The sequence below is a fragment of the Megalobrama amblycephala genome, linkage group LG14 (genome assembly GCF_018812025.1).
Source record: "Megalobrama amblycephala isolate DHTTF-2021 linkage group LG14, ASM1881202v1, whole genome shotgun sequence".
NCBI lineage: Eukaryota > Metazoa > Chordata > Actinopteri > Cypriniformes > Xenocyprididae > Megalobrama > Megalobrama amblycephala.
In genome coordinates this window covers 43,156,602-43,172,298 of record NC_063057.1, presented here as the reverse complement: position 1 = coordinate 43,172,298, position 15,697 = coordinate 43,156,602, and the positions used below count along the sequence as shown (strand labels likewise).

Sequence of the window (15,697 nt, the reverse complement as noted above, 5' to 3'; positions counted from 1 at the left end):
ATGCAGTGTGTCTGGTGTGGCATGGCGGTTCTTGTCCGGTGAGCATGATATATGCATCATAGCCTATTTGAAGTAAGTTTAGGTTTCCAATTGGATTTAGGTTTCCTGAACAGCTTTTAATGAAAAGCTGATTAACAGACCTCCATTAACAGATTCCTTACATGAATTAGAAAGTTCCTAAAATACATTTTGTTTACATCTGTACTAATAATATATACAGTGCAGTCACAGTGTTGTAAGTTACAGAATGTTTAGCTAACATTGGGTAAAGTAATGCTTTTGGACCACATGATCTGCCAACTGTTTAAAGGTAGAGAAAGAATTTTTCAAAAACACTTTGAAAGTTAGTCGGCCCGACACCAACAACAAATGTGTAACCAATCAGTATTAGGGGGTGTATGATAGTCCAGTAGAAAGAACGAAAAGAGAGATGAGACAATACAAAATGCTCAAAAGAATATCACTAGAATTAAGGTGTATGACTGGGCAAGCACTTTAGGACCGGCGTTAACATTAGTTTTCCAGCGCTGGAGAGAGCTAAGTGTGAAGGCCTAAAAACAGGCTGCTTTGATTCCACTTCACATGTGAGTAACACTGGGTTTAAGAATATTGTAATACTTGTTCTGAGTGCCAGAGGGTAGCTCCTGTCCATAAAACAGAGATAGGTAAAAGCTGCAGATAACTTATCATTGGTACTCCTTTTGATTGGATAGTTGTAGACATAAATGGCCCTTTTGTGAAGAGTAGTTCAGGTAACCAATTTGCTCTGGTAATTTGTGATTACGGAACTAGATATCCTGAAGTGTACCTTTTGCGTTCTATCCAGGTATATTGCGAAATGCTTAATGAATTGCTTGAGGGTTGGAGTACCTTCTGAAATTATCATGGATCAAGGAACTAATTTCATGGCTAATGTGATGAAGTCACTGTACAAGCAATTGGGCATTAAGGGTATCTTAACAACACCATTTCACCCCCAAACTGATGGTTATTTGATTGTTTTAATGGCACACTGAAAAACATGCTCACGTTGTGTCAATCACGTTTACACACTGCGTCAAACTTTAGTCTGTAATAAAAATTCAGATTGGGTTCAATTTTCTGCATTTTTCGCATCCATAGCAAGCATTTTGAGAGGTGTTTTGACTATTCAGAGCCACCATGAAAGCAAACTCCAGAATCCAGAATGGCGTCTGTCAAGTTGATCCACTTCGTCTCGCAGCACAAAGCACTATATGACGAACAAAGTGCAGAATACAAAGACAGATTGTGGTAGATGGTTGTGGAACAGCCTGGAAAACAGAATGGTAGGTGCCGATTTTAAAACAAAGGGTGTATGAAAGATTTTTCAGTTTTGTGCTCAGTTTAGCTAAACAATAGCTTATTACCAATGTAATTAATCCATTCCTAGTGAATAGTGCTAATATTAGTCCCAACCAGGGTTTATTAATTCAGTTGCTAGCATTCTTGGGATTTTAATAGAATGCATGAAACCCTGGTGACCTAAATGACTGCTTGCATGTAATTTGCCTGGTTTTGTATGATGTAAAAAAAAATGCGGTGTAACCTGCAGAACACGTACGTCCACTACAGGAAAGAGGGACAGGGCAGAAGTGGACAGGGGGCCCACAAAAAGAACTAGATCCATATGGATGCAGTGTCCTTCTTGCTAAATTTCTTGGCAAGGAGAAGGTAATGTTAGCCTATCCAGAAATGCACCACAGAAAGACAACGCTTGCGGAGTGCATTGTAGCCTATCATTTCAAAACTCATATAGCTTACTTTAAACAGGTCAGATGAAAATATCCAGGTGGATGATGAGGAGGAGAATAGAATAGGGGAAGATGAGAGAACGCAGACAGAGAAGGAGGGAGACAGAAAGTGAGGGCAGCACAATTCCTTCAGGTAGCCGCGGTGCCAAACACAAGGAGCCGCAAACAGAGAGAGAGGACAACTTGGCAAGGTACTGTCAGTGGAGATAAACTAGAGATGAAAGGAGAGAGAAGCAAAGCGCCAGCAGAGTCAGGCCTGGCAGGACCTGCAAACTGATGAAGTGTCCACCTTTCTCTACAGCTTAGGCCCCTGCATGAGGAGACTTGCCCCAGATAAACTGTCCAACCTAAAAATCAAAATGCAGGAATTGATTCATGATGTTACCTTTCTGTTTTCTGTGACACACACAAAGGTGGCAAAAAATAAGTTTATATAATCTATAATAACATTATTCACAACTCCGCTTAAATTCGATTGATTTTCTTACCAATCTTGTTCTGTGTCCCTGATGGCGCTTGTTCATTCCAGCCATCTAACGGTCGATGTCTGCAATAGCTGAAAACGTATGTTGTCTTATTTTATATCTAGCTTTACGAGCTTTCTGAATACACTTTAGTATCAGTGCTCATCTTTTTTCTGCCATTTTGTTAATTATCTCTTAGTAAACCAATACATTGCAAGCAAAAGCAGCACAGTTTGAATCTCCTCCATACTGCTTGTTGTGTCACACAAAAAATTATTACCGTCCGTTGCTGACAGGGAGGAGCAGTAACGCGCAGTCCTATGTCATTGGACAAATTTGCCTAATCTTCATGGTACTTTAGACGGTGGTGAAAATGCAGGAAAAAAAGGGAAAAAATTTCCTGGTACAAACTGTTCCAGGTAATTTCAGTGGAAATGCCGCTTTAGAGAAGGAAATTCTGCCGTTTGTAAGCTGCAGAAGCTCTGGTCACCAAACACCCATGTCTGAGAGACCTGGGTTCAGACACCAGATGGTATGGATGGAAAAATAGCATCAAATTTAAACTGTGAAACTACAGAAATAAGCTGAGGAGAGCACGATGTATGGAGGTTGCAGTCAACGCTGGAAAACAAAGCCAAAGCAGTCCAGATAATGAGCCATCACACTCCATGGACCATGGAAACACCAAAAACACTTTAATATTTACATGTTTTAATAGACAAGGGAACAACTGTTTTGATATATTTATAGACAGAAAACAAATTGTTGTTATATAGCTCAACACGTTTAGTTTTATTGTTTAAATCTAATTTTCTTGATTTTTTGCGAGTACCATGCTTTACCATGCCTCAGAGAAAAACTTTTGTCAAGTAGCTAACATGGCATAATCAGATGCAGCTTTATTTTTAGTAACAGTAATACAGAATATTCTCCATCATACAATACATTTTAAAATTAATTGCATGCCATTTATCAACACAAGCCATCCAGCATTTAATTTGATATTCTAAAATCGATCTATCTTACTGCAGTGTGCAACAGTGTCTCACAGCAGCCACCAAGCTAACACACAGAGTAACGTTATAACATTTTCAACACTCTCAAATGTATCTAATATGATAAACAGAGCTGTGTTACCTCATACTCACAACCGGAAAAGCAGAAGCGGCGCCGGCAACTGTGGCATAATAAAAGTCCCGCTGCTCGTGAGGTGTGTGTTGCGCAATCGCTCCAGCGGCCTCGTTCAGCTCCCACAACACTCGGTCCTGCTCTGCTTCATACTAAATTAAAGGTGATAGAGAGGATTTTTTCGTCGACTGAGAATCCAAAGACTGTTACTGAGTTTTTTAAATGAGCGCATGCATAAGAACAACCCCCCTCCTTCACAGCTCATTTCAAAGGAACGCCTCCCAAAACTCATGCACGAGTATTGGAATACGAGTGTTTACCACCGGCATTCGCTGTGTTGTGTTTTTTGGATTCATTATGTCGGACTCACCGCAGGTAACTCATAATCTGCAGTTGTTATTCCTGTCTCCTGACAAAAACATTGCATGCAGTGCCTGTGGAGTGTGGAAAGTTACTGGAGCGCGCAGCCGCGCACGTCTCTCACAAGGAACGTCATGGCAGTGATTCATTGCCCACAGCTGATAATGAACAGATCCCAGCTATAACTGTAAAACAAGCTCAAACAAACCTCATTCATCATCAGCTGGAAATGGTTTCCCATGCTACTGACCATATTACAAATTTGAAGATAAAGTTTCAAGTATGTTGTGCAGAAGTTGCTAATGTTTTGGTGTTACGGACTGGAGTGGAGTAAACTCCATTATCATCTTAAGATTGATTCCTGAGTCATTTGCTCATTTATTCCATTCTGTGTCTGTGTAAATTGTCTCTGTGTATGTACATGTTTGTGTTCCGGTTGGGCGGTTCCTCATGGAAAATTGCTGGAGGCTCTCCTTCTGCAAAACATATGCAGAGAAAGGGGCAAAAGGAGGCATTTCCCCCTCAGACTTCATTTGTCCCCCCTCCACCCGCGAAACCAGGTTGATTTTAACCCTTTGGTGAGTACAATCACACCAATGTGAATAGAACTTCACTGCTAAATTCAAACATGCTTTGGCACTGAGCTGGAGACAGACACGCTCAGCGCTTGTCATATATCACTATTCAGTGTTTTCAACCACATAAGGTTTATTTTATTTAGACATTTTAATGAAGTACTAGGCTTCTCCCAGTTCACCGGCCACTATGTATTTTGGAGAAATTTTGTAAAGCCAACAGCTCTGAAATGTGGTGGAAACCGCGTGACAAAACACATTCACTTCCACATATTTTACAATCGGAATATATCATAATCATAATATAGTTAACAAGATTGTGAATATTTTGAATAAAAAAAAAATAAATAAAAAAAAATATACACGATGCCTAAATACGTACATGTCAGCTGCATGACGGGTCTCCAAAGAATTAACACGTTCTAAAATAATGTTGTAAAATAATGGTCGCTTTAAACTCATGAGAGCTCCCATAATATAGATAAACTAGAATATAGATGTAGTTTGCAATTTGGTAACTACATTGATTTTCATAAGATCCCATGAGTTCCGATAAATGCAATTTTAACTTCTAAAGTGCTTCTTTTATAAAGACCACTGCTTTCTCATATAACGCAGTGAAGCAGCCCCTATATAGAGTGAATTATCGATTCTCAAGTCATTGAAATCAACCAATTCAGCGCCATCGACAGCACCTGGTAAGGTTTCACTTAAGAGAATATACCTTAAGCAACCTCCTAAGGTATAGTTCGGGGAACACACCTAGAAAAGGTATGACTTTACTCAAGGTATACCTTTAGAGTCTTTGTAGCATGCTAAGACAACTTTATACAAAAATCCAGCCTTGATCTGGTTTTCTGTAACCCTTCTGTTGCTGCCTTGTGGGGAGAAGTTCACATTAAAAAGACTGCAGAGGTCCATTGCCATTGGCCTCTTCCTCACTGACAAACATCATAAAACAGTGTAGAATTTTTCTGCATCTCTTCCAGTAAACCCAGAGTTTTGCAACCCTTCTACAAGTATACAAGCCTGTATAACAAGCATAGCATTCAGTGTAAGTTTCCAGGTGATGATAGATGTTATATGTTGTCGGGAAGGAATGGCTACATTACTTACTGGTCTAAGATGGCTTACAGCCTTCCATTCACAAAGAACTCAGCAGCCGACTGGATGAGAGTTCTTTTCTCACAGGCTTGAGATATATATCTCAAGGCACCTATGATACTTAAACAGGTGACTGTGAAAGAGGTGACTGTGTCCAAGTAATTTATTTTAGAAATGTACATATACAAATCACACAGTTAGCTAATAATGTATTAATTTATGGCAGAAATAATGAGTCCATTAAAGAAATGATTATAAGTTTTGAACAACGATTACAATATATGGAAAAATTTAGCATTGATGTATGCTAAAAAAAAAATCTTGCAATTGCAGAGGAAAGGAGGAGAGCAGGTGGAGTTATTGATTCATGCGGTACAGGTGCGCAGCAACACATTGTTGAATTGTGTATGTGTGACAGGTTTAAACTGATGTCTGTTTGGAAAGCATTTTGTAACCAATGTTTGATAAGAGATGGAGTATTATTGTCGTTGACGAAGAGGGGATCAGCAGAAAATTCAAATTTGGATCTTTTGTGGGCTAAAAACATGGAAACGGACTGGTTAGGTTGAAGGGGTATGGGTAAATTAAAGAAATTTGAATGGCTGCTCATTAACTAAACCGTTTTGTTATGGTTGATATTAGAGCAGATGGTGTCGCTGTATAATACTTTTGATTGGAGAAAGACAAATGGCTCTGCGCAGTAGATCAATTAGAATTGCAAGTAGATTCAGAGATTCACTTTCTTAAAATGAGAAAAACACTAACTTTTATGTGTTTCAATAGTGACACAAGTATGAACTCTGCTTTATGAATTTGTACACTAATTTTAACTTTATATATATATATATATATATATATATATATATATATATATATATATACACACACATTTATTGCATTTTAAATCTAATTTATATCTGGTATAAAATGGTTTCTTCACCCAAACATTAGTTTTTCCTCTCTCATTCTATAGTTTCCTAATATTTTCAGCACATCTTTGGACAACTTACATTTAAACATGTTTTTCGCCAATATATTAAACTCTGAATTTGTCATCTCTTTTATTATTTGTATATACTGTCCTATGTACATTTTCTATGCAACTTTGCGATTTTAGACAGTGGCGTGTAAAAAAAAAAAAAAAAAGGACTTTTATTTTGGTTTGTGACATGACGTCATAAAGCCTCGACGATCTCCTGCATTTGTTGTGATCTGACTGCAGACAGGTTTGTGTTTAAGCGTTTAAACCGATGGAAGACAATCAACTTTAATGGTTTACAAGCGATGCAGAATTAATAGTATATTTGGGAATGTGACATTGTAATGCTTAATCTAACATTAATGAACGTTATTTCTCGCGAGTAAATCAACACGCTTAACACAAAAGGCGCGTCTCATTTCTCTCCCTCGTGAATTAGTTTATACACGAACTCGTTATGTAGTGATGGAGAAACTGAGCTTTTTAAAGGGTTTAATTCAACCAAATGCTTCTCAAAATGATTCATGGTTTCTAAGCGAGACGTGCTGCTCAAAACAATGTCAACGAAGGAGAACAACAAACATAATGACAACTTTTACAAACGAACTGCAAATGTTTTCATGACAATATTTTATTTTATTTATTATTAATTTGTAGTGCTAGTTTGTGCTAGTGTTTTTTTTTGTTTGTTTGTTTTTTTTTTTTTTTTTTTGCTAATCAGTTACTTTAAGACCATTAACTCTCACTCTGACTGTCACCCTTACCAGTGCACTCACTACTGAACTAGGGAGCTGATTGAGACACACTCAGAAATTTAGTTTGGATTTATTCTTTTTGTTAATTATTCTCATCTTAAACAGGACTGAGATCCACGTGACACACTATTATAAAGATGGCATTTATTAAAGAGGAGAGTGAAGACATAAATGTGGTGATTATTAAAGAGGAGAGTGAAGAAATGAAGATTGAAGAAACATTCAAAGTGAAACAAGAAGATACTGAGGAACAAACAGGTTGGTTTCTTTCTCAAAGCTAAACACCTCAACAGAAATTAATATTTTTGGAAGAATGTCATATGAGTGTCATGATTAAAGCTGTTTTATTTGACATGGAGTGTGTTGTCTCATGTGGACAGACATGTTGAGATCACATGACCAGACAAATATTAATGCTGCCTTCAAGTGAACCTGAGAAGATCCTATTTTCACGTTATTACGATTCATTATTATTATGACGTCATGTTAAATTAAGAGTAATACAAAAGTAGCCACAAACTAATTGTGTAACAGTAAACCTAATATCTACTTCTAAATTGAAAACAATAATCATTACTTTGTCAATAAATTATGCAATCTTATGTATCTAACGAGAATATTTATTTTTCATAAGGCAAACCTTGAAATGTGAGTGATCAGCTTTACATTTGGTAGAGTTCCTGTGTCTACATTTGGTCTTCATTTAAAGGGTTTTGATGAATAAATGAAACAACCAGTGGGCACTAATTTTTATAACGAACTGCAACTTAATAGACTTAAAGGGTTAGTTCACCCAAAATTGAAAATAATGTAATTTATTACTCACCCTCATGCCGTTTCACACCCGTAAGACCTTCGTTCATCTTCAGAACATAAATTAAGATATTTGAAATCTGATGGCTCAGTGAGGCCTCCATAGCCAGCAATGACATTTCCTCTCTCATGATCCATTAATGTACCAAAAACATATTTAAATCGGTTCATGTGAGTACAGTGGTTCAATATTAATATTATAAAGCAAAATAACTACTTGTATAGTGATGGACGATTTCCAAACACTGCTTCAGGAAGCTTTGGAGAGTTATGAATCTTTTGTGTCGCATCAGCGGTTCGGAGCACTAAAGTCACGTGATTTCAGCAGTTTGACACGCGATCCGAATCATGATTCGACACGCTGATTCATAATGCTGGTGTGGTGGTGTTTTTCAGGGGTTAGTTCCAGTGAAAGGAACTCTTAATGCTTCAGCATACCAAGACATTTTAGACAATTTCATGCTCCCAACTTTGTGGGAACAGTTTGGGGATGGCCCCTTCCTGTTCCAACATGACTGTGCACCAGTGCACAAAGCAAGGTCCATAAAGACATGGATGAGCGAGTTTGGTGTGGAGGAACTTGACTGGCCTTCACAGAGTCCTGACCTCAACCCGATAGAACAGCTTTGGAATGAATTAGAGTGGAGACTGCGAGCCAGCATCAGTGTCTGACCTCTCAAATGTGCTTCTAGAAGAATGGTCAAAAATTCCCATAAACACACTCCTAAACCTTGTGGAAAGCCTTCCCAGAAGAGTTGAAGCTGTTATAGCTGCAAAGGGTGGGCCAACTCCATATTAAACCCTATGGATTAAGAATGGGGTGTCATTAAAGTTCATGTGCATGTAAAGGCAGGCGTCCCAAAACTTTTGGCAATATAGTGTATGTTTGTAATACAGGTGCGTGGCTTGTCAAAACTACATTGCTCCTGTGGTGCGGGCCTTGTTTTTAAACAGCCAGATGACAGTTTTGCAATATATCACTTATACTTTATTTTAATTTTTTTATTTTTCACATTTTAAAAATATAACAACTTATTCAGTTGTTCCCTCATTTTAGTTAAAGCATGGCCACATTGTACAAATTTGTTGCTTAAAGGATTATTTACTCACCCCCATGTCATTCAAGATGTCCATGTCCTTCTTTCTTCAGTCAAGGAATAAGGGTCTTATCTAGCTAAATGATCGGTCATTTTCTATATAATAAATATGTATGCTTTATAAACATAAATGATTGCCTTGCAAGTGCTTCCACCAGACCGGCTTCCGTATTCTTCAAAAAGCTTATGCTGTATGTCCTACAAACCTTCCTTATTCAACTTACGGTGTGAACATGGTGCCAGTACTGTTTTTTCTGTAAGTTGGAATAGGGAAGGTGTAGGACATACAGCATAAGCTTTTTGAAGAATACGGAAGATGGTGAGTAAATTATCAGAAAATTTTTATTTGAAAGTGAACTAGTCTTTTAACGAGAAAAAAATCAACGTATCGTGGGTCATGGCCAAGAAATAAGTTATATTTTATGCCTATTTTTCAACATGTCACATGTGGGGCCGTGACACACCCCAAAAGGAACACACCAAGCCGACGGTCGGCCGACTAATTTTTCTCAGTGTGTTCTGCACCGTCGGCTGAAGTTGGTCCTCATCGGCTTTTTTTCGGCTAATTCAACATTATGAATCGCTGTCGGAGCTTGTTGGTCCGATCATTCTGATTGGCTGTTCAGCTATTGCCACCTGCTGGTACGGAAAGGCATTTCATCTTGCGCAAGCGCAGAATACACATGCTTTGGTGTCGGTTTGGTGTGTCAGGGCAACTTTTGACCCAGACGCTGTCGACTTGAGCCAACCCCGCAGTCTACTTTTGTCACCACTAGTTCATCGACATCGACTTGGTGTGTTCCGACCTTAAGAGTTACTAATATTGTGAAGAGCAGTGGTTCTCAACTCTGGCCCTCAAGGCTAACATTTCCTGCAAAGATTGGCTCCAACATTGATCAAACTCACCTGCCTTTAGCTTTCTAGTAATACAGATGATCTTGATTAGCTTGCTCAGATGTGATTGATTAGCGTTGGAGCTAAATTCTGCTGGAAACAGGGTTTTAAGAGACAACTTCTGGCAGGTGTAATGGGGAAAGTTCCCACAGGTTTGGACACCTTTGGTATATGACCTGGCATACATGTTGTTGGTTTTTATGCATTACATATCTGAATGTTTTGATGTGTGTTTTATTGTGCCACAACTGAGGCTAACTTATTTGTTTTTATTTTCACTTTAGACTTGATGGCATTGAAAGAGGAGAGGGAAGAACTCAATGAAACTGAAGAGAAAGATCAATATGAGAATCATAATGATTTCATAAATGGAGAAAAATCTTTTTGTTCTGAAAAGACTTTAACACGAAAAAAAGGTATAAAGACAGGAACTAGAAGCTATTTCACTTGCTTTCGATTTGGAAAGGGCTTCAATCAACGAGGAAACCTTAAAGTACACATGAGAATTCACAATGAAAAGAAGACTTACACCTGTCAACAGTGTGGAAAATGTTTCGCTCTAAAAGGAAACTTTAACAGGCACATGAGAGTTCACACTGGAGAGAAGTCTTACAAATGTCAACAGTGTGGAGAGTGTTTTGCTCAATATGGAAACCTTAACGTTCACATGAGAATTCATACTGAAAAGAAGCCTTTCGCCTGTCAACAGTGTGGAAAATGTTTTGCTCTAAGAGGAAACTTTAACAGGCACATGAGAATTCACACTGGAGAAAAGCCTTACAAATGCCAACAGTGTGGAGATTGTTTTGTTGAACATGGAAACCTTAAAGTTCACATGAGAATTCACACTGGAGAGAACCCTTACACATGCACTCAGTGTGGAAAGAGATTTGCTCAACATGGAAACCTTAAAGTCCACATGCGAATTCACACTGGAGAGAACCCTTTCATTTGCCAACAGTGTGGAAAAAGTTTCACTCGTAAAATAAGTCTGGACAGGCACATGAGAATTCACACTGGAGAAAAGCCTTACACATGCCCTCAGTGTGGAATAAGTTTCACTCTAAAAGGAAACTTTAACAGGCACGTTAGAATTCACACTGGAGAGAAGCCTTACACCTGCCATCAGTGTGGAGAGAGCTTTACTCAGCATGAAAACCTTAATGTTCACATGAGAATTCACACTGGAGAGACCCCTTACATATGTCCTCAGTGTGGAAAGAGATTTGCTCAACGTGGAAACCTTAAATCCCACATGAAAACTCACACTGGGGAGAGCCCTTTCAACTGCCAACAGTGTGGAAAATGTTTCACTCGAAAAATAAGTCTTGACAGGCACATGAGAATTCACACTGGAGAAAAGCCTTACACCTGCCTTCATTGTGGAAAAAGTTTCCATCAACAAGGAAACCTTACAGTCCACATGAGAATTCACACTGGAAAGTGTCCCTTCACTTGCCAACAGTGTGGACAATGTTTCAATCATAAAGGAAGCCTCAACAGGCACATGAGAATTCACACTGGAGAGAAGCCCTATACATGCCAACAGTGTGGAGAAAGTTTTGCTCAATATGGAAACCTTAAAATCCACTCAAGAATTCACACGGGTGAGAACCCTTACAAATGTTCTCAGTGTGGAAGGAGTTTCGATCAACATGGAAAGCTTAATGCCCACATGAGAGTTCACACTGGAAAGAGGCCTTACATATGCCAACAGTGTGGAAATAGTTTCGTTCATAAGGGAAGCCTTAGCTGGCACATGAGAATTCACAGTGGAGAAAAGCCTTATACATGCCAACAAAGTGTGGAAGAAGTGTCACTTGAAAAGGAATTCACACCAGATAAAAGCCTTTCACCTGCCAACAGTGTTGAGAGTTTTGTTTCTTCCATGCAGTCCACATGAGAATTCACACCAGAGGGAACCCTTACACTGTGTGGACTAAGTTTCAGGTGAAAAGGAAACCAGTAACACATGGCAATTCATTCAAGAGGGAACCATTTTAAATATCATCAGTGGCTATGTTTACATGCTCAACTTTTGTTTTAATCGGGATTTATTCATACTGATTTGATGAATCCGAACATAGTGTTTCCATGAACGCTAAATAAAGTGATGGGGTTGATGTGCACGTTTATGCCTATTGATTGGATTAGATAAGGAACAAAGCACCCGTTCCAATCCAATCGAAATTTCATTCGGATCGAGCTCAATCGGATCGATTATGGTGTTTACATGAAGGCTTTTCAGTCCTAATGAATCATCAATCAGATTACTAACGGATTTTTTTTTAGTTGCAAGTAAACGTAGCCAGTGTGGAATGAGTTTTACAAATAAGTAGAGCTGTTTTACAGCTGAATCGCAATTTGCAACATCGACAGTAGTATTGAACTGAACTGTATCAACATTAAAATGATTAAATGAGTAACTATGGCTTTTTTAAATATATATATTTTTTTATTTAAAGACATGTTATAACAAGACAAACACATTCAAATTCAAATAATCAACAGTAAAGAAGAAAAAATCTTAAAACCCTTAAATTAAATTAATACAAGATGCACCCAATAATATGTCTCTTCTTACAATAAGAAAACAATGGGATATTAGAAGATATGTAAGACAATCCAAGCATCTTCAAAAACCTTATATCTGTCTTTAATGAAATCTGTTATTTTCTCCAATTACCTTTTCATAGTTCCTAGAACTATTGGCTGAAGTACCCAGATTTTTGGCAAGTTTGTACCGCAGGAAATAGGAACGATTTTGGTTCTAGTAACTCCTTTTGGGGGAACTAAGCTCCTACTTCAGAGTAGGGTCTAAACCAGCACTATAGAAACTATCAATGACGTTGGTCAAACGCTGGTGCCCGGCATTGTTAAAAAGCCGTGTAAACATATTAACTTCACGAACATGGAAAACAGTGATAACAGCATGTACCTGTTGTCTGCAGGGTTGTTCTTTTCTCTGCCTTGATGATATTTAAAGCTCGAAACACACCAAGCTGATGGACGGCCGTCTGGCTTTTTTCCGGCCGATTCGACATGTTGAATCTGTGTCAGAGCTTGTCGTCAGTTGGGCCATCTGATCATTCTGATTGGCTGTTCAGCTACTGCCACCTGCTGGTTCGGAAAGGCATTTCTTCTTACGCAGGCGCAGAACGGATGTGCTGCTTGGCCATCGAATTTGGTGTGTCAGGGCAACTTTGGGCCCAGACGCTGCCTCGGCTTGGTGTGTTCCTGGCTTAATACTAAAAGTTGTCATATGAGATTTTGTCTCTTAGACCCACTTTTTGCTCTTTCAGTGTCATAAATTATGCATTTACATTCCAGCGCCATTATCACAAAACCCAAGACACACCACAAACACAGCTCCGATCATGGCATCATCCATCCACCGGTTTTAAGTGTTTGTTAATGGTGCGCTTAAAGACGCCGCTGCCGGCTGATTCACAGTTCATACTGCTAGTGCAAATGCAACCAGGAACACGGCCTGGGGGAGAAATTAGTTCCCGGGGAACTATCCTAGTGGCTAGTTCCTGTAACTGAGTTCCTAGAACTATTCGGTGTAAAAGTCCCTATTCATTGCCATCTTCTAAAACTTGGTGCCTCCAACTTTTTCCAGTGAAGCGCTATAAGACGCATAGCTTGTAGAATACACATGTAGACAAATATGTTCTCTTCTTCTCAACTTAAAGGGTTAGTTCACTCAAAAATGAAAATTCTTTCATTAATTTATTACTCACTCTCATGTTGTTCCACACTCGTAAGAGCTTCATTCATCATAAATATTAGGACCAATGGGCATATTTTGAATATGCTAGAAACAAACACACAAAAATACTCAGGTGTTCAAAATGTTCAGTGATCAGTTAACCCTTATGTATTGTTTTGGGTCAATTTGACCCGTTTTGATTTTTGAGTTGTTGGAAACATCAGTTATGTTTATGTTTTGTTATGTTGGTTTTTAACTACCCTAGTGAAGGTAAAAGGAGTTTTCCTTCACCTATTTTAATACTGAAAAATATTTTGTCAGCCACACATTTTTTTTTCTTCTTTTTTTTTTTTTCAATCTATCTGAAATACTATCTAACATTTAGGGTTATGAACATGCATGCAAAGTTTCAACACTTGCATTGTGAATTGTGCATACAGAAATTTTATACGATCTTGCTCTTCGTGGGTCAATTTGAAAAGCAACTGTAATTCAAAAAGCATTCAAAAGCAACTGTACAGACCCAAAACACTTATTTGTTGTATGTCAGAACTCTTCCACTCTAGTACTGAAGTGCCAGTGTCTTCCTGAGTTTAACAAAAAAAAATTTTCAAAGTCTGTGAAAATAAAATTTTTTACCTGTTTAATTTTCTGTCCCATGTTTTGAGCATGAAAATGACTTTTCCAACTTAAATTGTAAAAGATCTTGAATTCTTCATAGCACATCCTTAGCTTTGGTATGTTTTTAAAGGCAACACTTCACATATTATTATAGAAGTATTTTTTTTTTTTTTTTTTGTAAAAGTAAAATTCAAAAAGTTATAGAAGTTTGTTATAATTTAAAATAAATATAATATGCTTTTTATATTTTATATAAAATATATATTCAAGTTCTGTTGATAGATTTGATATATCATATTGCATATTGCCCTTACTTAAATATGATTTTCTATAGGCATAGTTCTCAAAATATTAAAGGAACACTCTACTTTTTTTGAAAATAGGCTCATTTTCCAACTCTCCTAGAGTTAAACAGTTGAGTTTTACCGTTTTCAAATCCATTCAGCCGATCTCCGGGTCTGGGGGTACCACTTTTAGCATAGCTTAGCATAGTTGATTGAATCTGATTAGACCGTTAGCATCTCGCTCAAAAATGACCAAAGAGTTTAAATATTTTTCCTATTTAAAACTTGACTCTTCGTGTACTAAGACCGACGGAAAATGAAAAGTTGCGATTTTCTAGGCCGATATGGCTAGGAACTATACTCTCATTCCAGCATAATAATCAAGGAACTTTGCTGCCATACCATGGGTGCAGCAGGCGCAATGATATTACGCAGCGCCTCTCACAAATGTCTCCATGGTTACAAAAATCCTAGTTATGCTAAAAGTGGTACCGCCAGACCCGGAGATCAGCTAACTCTAGCAGCGTTGAAAAAAAAATGAGCCTATTTTCAAAAAAAGTGGAGTGTTCCTTTAACTTCACTAATATCATAACATTTATGTATACTTTTTTGTGCCTGTGATATTATGGGGAGTAAAATTATTTTAATAAAAATATTATTTTCCTTTTTATTTCCAATAAAGGAGTACCTTTTTGTGAATCTGAGATCTAAAGATATGTTTAGTCACATTTTAGAACAAATTCCATTTTTATTACAGATAATTCAGGGAAATGTAAACCAGAATGTTTAGAAGAAATAATGTTAACAATTTTTAATTTAAATGTTACATTCAGACAGTAAAAATATTTTTTTAAACACACCATCAATGTAATATCCTTTACAGTCATGGCCCTTTTAATATAATGCGTTTTAAGAAAATAAAGTTGATATTTGATAGACTTATTGCGCTTATATTCTGGGGTGAAGCTGAAATGGAATAAGATTGTGGTATGGATTCCATTTTAGTTAATAATAGTTCTCTGAAACCACAAAATTCCTAAGGAGTTTGAAATATTCAAAAGTTATTTCTAATCCTTTGTAATATAAAGATCAAGATACTCGACTTATCCTTTATTGAGAATATCACAAATGCTTTACAG

The 15,697-nt window shown here is 37.6% G+C and overlaps 2 protein-coding genes across 4 annotated transcripts in view; both read left to right on the top strand.

Moving 5' to 3' along the window:
• Window positions 1–15,697, top strand: part of LOC125245721 (gastrula zinc finger protein XlCGF57.1-like) — an 85,893-nt gene that overhangs the window by 29,815 nt on the left and 40,381 nt on the right. The window lies entirely within an intron of this gene.
• Window positions 6,537–14,300, top strand: si:cabz01032454.3 (gastrula zinc finger protein XlCGF57.1). Of its 2 annotated transcripts, XM_048156435.1 has the most exons (3): window positions 6,537–6,629; window positions 7,243–7,395; window positions 10,226–14,300. In XM_048156435.1, exons 2-3 carry the CDS (start codon window positions 7,275–7,277, stop codon window positions 11,842–11,844), a joined length of 1,740 nt encoding a protein of 579 aa, XP_048012392.1. In that variant the 5' UTR covers window positions 6,537–6,629; window positions 7,243–7,274; the 3' UTR covers window positions 11,845–14,300. The 2 variants fall into 2 exon arrangements, with proteins under 2 accessions (XP_048012392.1, XP_048012393.1); XM_048156436.1 differs by lacking the exon at window positions 6,537–6,629 and having other exon boundaries at window positions 6,636–7,395.